This window comes from Engraulis encrasicolus, chromosome 19 (assembly GCF_034702125.1).
Source record: "Engraulis encrasicolus isolate BLACKSEA-1 chromosome 19, IST_EnEncr_1.0, whole genome shotgun sequence".
NCBI lineage: Eukaryota > Metazoa > Chordata > Actinopteri > Clupeiformes > Engraulidae > Engraulis > Engraulis encrasicolus.
In genome coordinates this window covers 6,990,430-6,997,813 of record NC_085875.1, presented here as the reverse complement: position 1 = coordinate 6,997,813, position 7,384 = coordinate 6,990,430, and the positions used below count along the sequence as shown (strand labels likewise).

The window sequence follows — 7,384 nt, the reverse complement described above, 5'->3', positions numbered from 1 at the left end:
AAGGGGGCAGGCCTAGGCCACCAGATTGACTGGAACTGGCAGAGAATGGAGGGATAATGGATATATCAGACTGCAAACATTGAACTGCAATTTGGGGCATGTTTTGGTTATTTCCTCTTATTTCAACCCATTGTTTATGAATTGTTCACAACATTATGCAGAATGGATTCACAATGAGTGTTGCTTCAAAATGGTCTAGCTGATATCACAGAATTATTGACTTGGAATTGCAATGCGTTGATACAGTGATCCCATTATGGTTTTTTTTGTAGTAGTAGTAGTAGGCTACATTTGGTCTTTCCCATCAGAATGGGCAAACACTGTTCTGGTGAAAGCACTGGTGCGCATTGCTTGCAGTATTTCTGACATTTAAAAAATAATGCACTGGTCATAGCAATCAGAGGGAGAAAACTAGTTGTTGGTTATTTTGTATGTTTTTCACTATTCATCCTGTTATAAATAACTTGTTGACGTATACAAACACGGTGCGGTAGTCTACCTCTTGTGTTCTACCGATTTGAAAACCTATGGCTACCGGTACTTTTTTGCTTCTCGATGTGCGGTGACAGGCACACGCTTACCATTGATTTAAAAAACGTCCCCGATTCCTACACGCACCCGTGTTCTCTCCTACAAGCTGACACGACACAAGCAGACACGACACAGTCACAGACATACGTCTATCGAAAGTAACACACTTTCCCAAGCTTGTCGCGTAACTTTCCACTCGAATCAGAGCCCTATCTCACGCCTTTCGTAAAGTCTTGTTGGGAATCAAGGTAAATCACCCACCTATCAGTCTTGAGTGCGCAAATAACTGAACTCAAACGAAGCGTATAGTCCGAGAAGATGGGCACAGACGTTGAGCCACTCAAAAACAAGCACACACAACTGTTGCTGCACACTATTCCAGTTAGCAAAAATAGCATCACACAGTAGCCTACAACAAGCCTTGAAAGTGAAACAAACACCGAAACGGCATTTATTGACCATGAGTCCACCCATCAGAACACTGCTTCCCAGAACAAGACATAAAATATTGGCTCTGCCAGGGATAGCCTCCGTGACCCCTGTAAAATGCAACCCATTTTTAACTTATTTCTTAAATATATATCGACAACAACAAAGTTAATATGCTATGATTACAGGTGAGACTGTAAATTGTCAGAAAGACAACTAGAGCTAGTTCTACACGTAGCCAGTCAAACGCGCTAAACTTTGAGGATGAAACGCATGGTATTACGCATGGTATATCCTAGCTAGCTGCCAATGATAGCCGTCCCATTGGGGCAATGTTAGTAAAAGTCACAATGCTTAAAAGGAAAACCCTTCATGAAAAGGACATCATGCGCAGTCGAAGTAAACTATTCTTTTTTCCCTAACTATCCACCACGGCAGGTGCATTGATAATGGAAACATACATGTCCTACCTTCTTCCAGCTATGCATTCCATGCATATGCATTATTATTAGCCCATATTGGAATATCAGTCCAACTCGTTTAATGATGGTCATTGCACTTTAAAGACATAGTATTACACTTATTTTCTTTTCTGCCATCAGCAACAATGTTGGCTATTTGTTTTTTTAATCTCTCGCGCTGCGCCGCAACTGATTTGTTGACCGCTCGTGTAGGCCTACTTTTTTTCTTTTTTTTGGAACACGGAAGATGATGGCTCAAAACTACTGAGTGAATCTGTTGTATGACACCACCGGTGGTGGCGTGTATAACTAAATCCGTACACCAAACACACCTTTCCTCCCCTTCTCATGACCAGGAGTGCTCTCGATTTGAGTTCAGTTGGAAAGTAAAAATTGTAAATTAATTGACATGAATTATAAGGACGGAAATCCGTCCAAACTAAATTCCAGTTGACGGAAATCCGTCATAGCGACGGAAAACTTTAATCCCTGTACATTTCCCTCTTTTCTTTGTTTGACTGCATGAGCATTGACACTTGATTACCTTGCACCTTTGTAGTCTGGTGTACATTCAACTCTTCAGGTTTTACTGTAGTCTAGACCAGGGTTTCCCAGCCTTTTCCAACTTGGGGCCCACTTGAAATTTTCACAAATGTTCGGGGTACACCTATGACCCAGTAAACGATAAAACTCAAATAAATCAATAGCAACACACAACACAAATATGATTTCAAGGTCCGGTCCACTTGGAAAACCTTCAAGGCCCACAGTTTGAGAATCACTGGTCTAGACTAGGGATGGCGAAAATTGGAAAAACTCTTAACCGGCTACTGAGACTCATTAACCGGTGGTTAACCAGTAATCTTAAATTGATATGATATGCACAGCACTGTTTTTTTTCCACATAAGGCTGTTTTTTTTGGCTGCGCAGAAAGGACCCGTCATGCCCAGCCACTGTTGCCAGATGGAAAATGCTGAATTATCATACTAAAACCTCAAAATTATTGTTTTTTGGGAGGACATTATTATTATAATTAATATTATTATTACAACCGGTTAACCGATGGCAGAACATTTTAACCGATTATCGTTGATCTGGTCGACTATCGGTTAACCAGTTACCGGTTAACATCCCTAGTCTAGACCAGTGTTTCCCAACCTTTTCTGTCTCACGTACCCCCTAAGCCTCTTAGCTGTGCCATGAGTACCCCCTAATTCATGTTCTATATCGTTTTCTCTGTCCTAATGTGACTGCTCCATACATTTGTTATAATAATAACATTTTTCCAAGTACCCCCTGCAGTGCGCTCGCGTACCCCTAGTGGTACACGTACCCCTGGTTGGGAAACACTGGTCTAGACGTCTATAAGTCACAGCCTTGGGTCTATTAGCATAGAACCCTAAAATATTTCATAACAACCATCCACTCAAAAACATAGCCCATGCCAGATGGATTATAAGGCAGCTTAGATGAATCCAGAGTATGTAGAGAGGTGAGGTGAACTCTGTGCCCATATTAGCTTCATAGTTTTCACAGCATGACCTTTATATGTGCTGTATATTCTCAGCTTTACTGCCTGTTGGGGTTATTAAATCAGATCTCCAAATAATTATCACAGTGTTGTCAGGCCGTGCATACCCCAGCGCTGACTAATCACTGGAAAGAGAGAAATGACTGCACAAAGGAAACGTGTTTGTTTTGTAAGGAAACACCCCAAAGGGAGTAGCACATAGCATGCTTTTCTTTTTTTTGCTGTTGTTGCACTCACTCCGACATAGAGAGCGAGAGAGAGAGAGAGAGAGTCAGAGTCTGCCTAGTCTCTCCATGAGCACAGTCAATGGTGGAGGGAGGGTGTGACTACAGCAAGGGAGGAGCAATGGCTGTGGCTTTCCCCTGTGAAGTGCTGTGGTTGCAGGCAGCCCTGCAAGTAAGAGCCGTCTAGGCACAGGCGAGTGAACGGCGGAAAGACAGGAGGCTACCTAGCTACCCACTCATCCATCCCCTCTGCTCTGCCCCATCTCTCTCTCTCTGTCTCTCTGTGTCTGTCTATCTCCCCCGCTCCGCTACCCAGCCTCCCTCCCTCCCTCCCTAAGCCCATCCCTGCGTCTCCTCCTCCTCCTCATCCACGGCTCTGCTGCTCTCCCTCCATATTTACAGACTCTCCAGACTCCCACACGTGGGCCCGAGTGCTGTTGAGTATTGCAGCGGCAGTGACGCGGACGAGACGTGTGTGTGTGTGTGTGTGTGTGTGTGTGTGTGTGTGTGTGTGTGAGAGAGAGAGAGAGAGTGTGTGCGTTGTGGTGGTGGTCACTGTGTGTGTGTGTGTGTGTGTGTGTGTGTGTGTGTGTGTGTGTGTGTGTGTGTGTGTGTGTGTGTGTGTGTGTGTGTGTGTGTGTGTGTGTGTGTGTGTGTGTGTGTGTGTGTTGTGGTGGCAGTGGCGGTGGCTGTAGTGGTGGGTATGGGGGTGGTGGTGTGGATGCGGATGAGGGTAGAGGGGGGAGAGGGGGCTTACTGCCGTGCCTGAGCGCATGCTAAGAGATGATGGATGGCCTAGTCGATATGTTATGTCTTAAGAGCCTGATTTCCTGCCAGTCCAATCACTAGCCCTCCGGAGCCCGGCGCAGCTGATTGGACAAGCAGAATAATTTCGCAGGCTGTGAAAACACGGCTGCCGCGCCTGCCTGCCTGCCTGTCTGTCTGTCAGGCTCTCCCTTTTTTGACGACATTCAGGATTTTTTAAAAGTGCAGACTAGAGGTAGAGGTACAGGCCGACCCTCGCCGCCGGGATCCCTTTCGCACGCAGGAAATATGAACAATGACTCGAGGGGGCCAAACAAAGCCCCAACACACCGCATGCACTAATAAGCATATAGCCATTATCGGTGTGAGAAATCTCCTGGCTTCTAGGTTTTTCCCCAATTATTCCCGTATACTGGTTATTTGAAATTATATGGCTAATTTTAAAAGCAGGGTACAAAGGGCAGTCTATATGGGTATATTGGAGGAGAAAAGAGAGAGGCGGTGCGGCATTATTTCATAAATCTATAAATATATATTTTTGAAAAGTCCAGGTGGACCACAGGGCATATAAAAATGCATCTGGGAGAAAAGGGGGAAGGAGTGAATTGGATCGGTGTGGCTAAGATATTCGATAAAATGCTGACGCCAATAACAAAGCCATGCTCAAGGTAGGCCGCACGCCCCCCTGGGAGTTCCGCCGGCGAATTCTAGAAGTGATTACAGCACAATGGAAGCGGGAGAAGCTCCAAATTCATGCGACTTCTTAAGTGACCTCCAAAGGATCAGGGCTGTCTTGGCGGCCTTGGGGGATTACACGTGTTACATTCAATAAAGACCCCGGCCTCATTGTAAAGGGGCGAGACGCAAACACAGCCATTAACCCCAAAGCGGCACACAGTGGAACAGAGGTAGGGTAATGCAATAAAAAAAGGAAACGGTGTAAATGAATAAATAATGTAAAAGACATTGTGTTAAAAACAGCAGTGTTAAACTGTAATATGTCGCTCTGTAGGAAGATTTTGATGCACAATGTGAAAAACAGAAATCATAGCAACATTGAAAACAATGGCTCTGATCTTATATCAGTATTGTGATTAACACCTTTACATAGGCTACTGTACTTTGCACAATATCTCTGGTTACACCACTGACAAACAATGTCGAGAACATGGATTTAAAACATTGCATACAGCATTTGGTGTATATGAATATTACCTCATCTCATGACCAATAAGTAGAGTAGAGTACTTGTATTAATCCCGAAGGAAATTAAGGTGTCTACCAGATCATAGGCTATGTGCAGATGTTATGTTTAAATACCTGAATGACAATGTTACATTCCTTATTTATTGAAAGACAGTGACATCATCCCAAGATAATATATAATATTGTGCATACATTAAATACATGCGAATGTGTATTAGTTTTTTTGTTTTTTTAACAGGACACTATATTGTGTAACATGTCTGTAGGAATGCCAAGCAATTAAAAGTAACACACTTACTTGGGAAATTTATCCTTCAGCATTTTTATGCACTGTCTAGTTGGTCGAAGTGTCTCTGTGTATCTCGCAATGGTTTTATATTCGGCCCGACAAATCCTCATTTTGGTCAGAGTGGTGGTGGTGCTGAATGTAAGGACGTGTGATCAACTGAGGAAAAGGAGAATGGTGCTTTATTAGTTGTGGGACAACACTGGTTTAAGTTGTTGTCATTCTGGTGTGAGAATTTCCTTAACTGTAATCGGTTAATGAGACTGTCTGGTTGAACAGTTCCCATTCAGCGCGCACGTTTCGCATTCAGCGTTAGGGAACCGCTACTATGTTTCACCAAAGCCCCTCGTCTTGTAACAACAAAAACCTGTCACAGTAACGACGTGTTTACTTCATGTTCAATGTTGGTAACATAGCCTGTTAGCTGTTTAGCCAAAACAGCTAATATAAATATCTGTTTATTTCCTACATCGGCTACAGATGAGCTGTGAAGTCGCTGAAGAAACATGCATCAAAAACGAAGTTTGAAAGCTATATTTACTTGTCTATGTAGCACAAAGTCATCTGTGTGTAGTCACAGCAGTGCCTGTTGACAGCCGTGTGTCTGAAGCTGCGTTCAGCAATAGCCACATAGTAACTTCCTGGTTGCTTCCCGCGAAATTCTTCAAACGATGACGAATGTAAGAGCTCGGCACGGATTGGGTGATTTTTCTAAGCTCGAGTATGGAGAACCGTGATAGGTGTGGAACCCAGGCGAGCGCTTGAGAAGGGAGACGACTATTCAGAGAATGCATATCAAGTATGAAATATGAAGTATGATATGATGAAGGTCATTTCATACAATTAGGAAGGAATTTATCTAGCCTATATATGTGGATGCGTAGGACCAATTTGCTGAGTTTTACATTGTTTATTTTTGTCGATAGTGCCAGACTCTTGGCCTATCACTGCACTGCAACATGTCTGCTGTCTGCTTGTGAGTGCTGAAACCTGTCTTCTTGTTTTCTTTATTTTTTTTAACAGTGACACGAAGTGAACCAGTGGTGAGTGACTAATTTAATAAAGATAATGATAGGTGGACCTAACCTTTTTCAGTGGCATAAGAAGAACAAAGCAGACAAAAAAGTAGCCTGTTAGGGTTCACACTATAGGCCTACAAATGATTAGCCTAAATGCATTGTGCTCCAGTTCCAATCATGTTGGCAGTAGGACTGAAAGATCACTGTTTTATTAGGTCTCTGCATTTCACAATTTTGATTAGCCATTCAATTTAAAATATGGGGGTAGCCTAATGTGCCTTTTAGATAGGCCTACTAAGACTTGTAACTTAAAATCATAAGAGGGAAATGGGCTTTCCATTCTTTTCACTGGCATATTCAGAGCATTTCATAAAACAAGTGGTAGCCTATATTCTTGCACAGCTTCCCACTTATGTGTTTAGCACATATAAAACGGGAAGGATGACCCAGCAATATTTTCCTTTTACACATTTCATGCTGATCACTTATTTAAAAGCATTCCACTTGAAAGTAAAAACCTCATGACAGAGAATGTAGAGCTATATAGGTTAATGTACTGGATATTTTCTTTATATGGACTAGTTTGCCATAAATCACGCCACTAATCAATACCTATTTTTACTGTGGTGCTGTTCTGTTACTGCTCTCTAACCAGTGTTAAATCTTTCTGTGATAATTGGTTTTCTTTTCTCTACATACAGCAACGATCTTGTGCATTTATAGACAAAGATCGACAGTGCAGAATCACTCTGAGAAGGGTGATTTGCACTAGGCCTACATGATCACCCTCCGCTCGAGGGAAACCAAAGGTAAGCCGAGGTCACGTACAGAGAAAGGTGAGTGACTTAAGTCACCTGTTTACAGTTGTATACACAAGTGCATTGCTGATCTTCTGTTTGACTACATTTGAAATTTGAGTGTTCAACATTTC

General features: G+C 42.8%; 1 protein-coding gene across 2 annotated transcripts in view; it reads right to left on the bottom strand.

The window, feature by feature from the left end:
• The window catches only part of cdin1 (CDAN1 interacting nuclease 1), a 93,910-nt gene extending 87,839 nt beyond the window's left edge, over positions 1-6,071 (bottom strand). Inside the window, exons 1-2 of one of the 2 annotated variants that reach the window (XM_063183547.1) lie at positions 5,976-6,071; positions 5,447-5,593 (exon numbers count right to left, since the gene is read on the bottom strand). In XM_063183547.1, the coding sequence (XP_063039617.1) occupies positions 5,447-5,547 (101 nt within the window). In that variant the 5' untranslated portion in view covers positions 5,548-5,593; positions 5,976-6,071. Of the gene's footprint in view, positions 1-5,446; positions 5,594-5,975 lie in introns of those variants that run through there. The other variant, XM_063183548.1, reaches the window with a different exon arrangement.
• Positions 6,072-7,384: the final 1,313 nt, after the last annotated feature.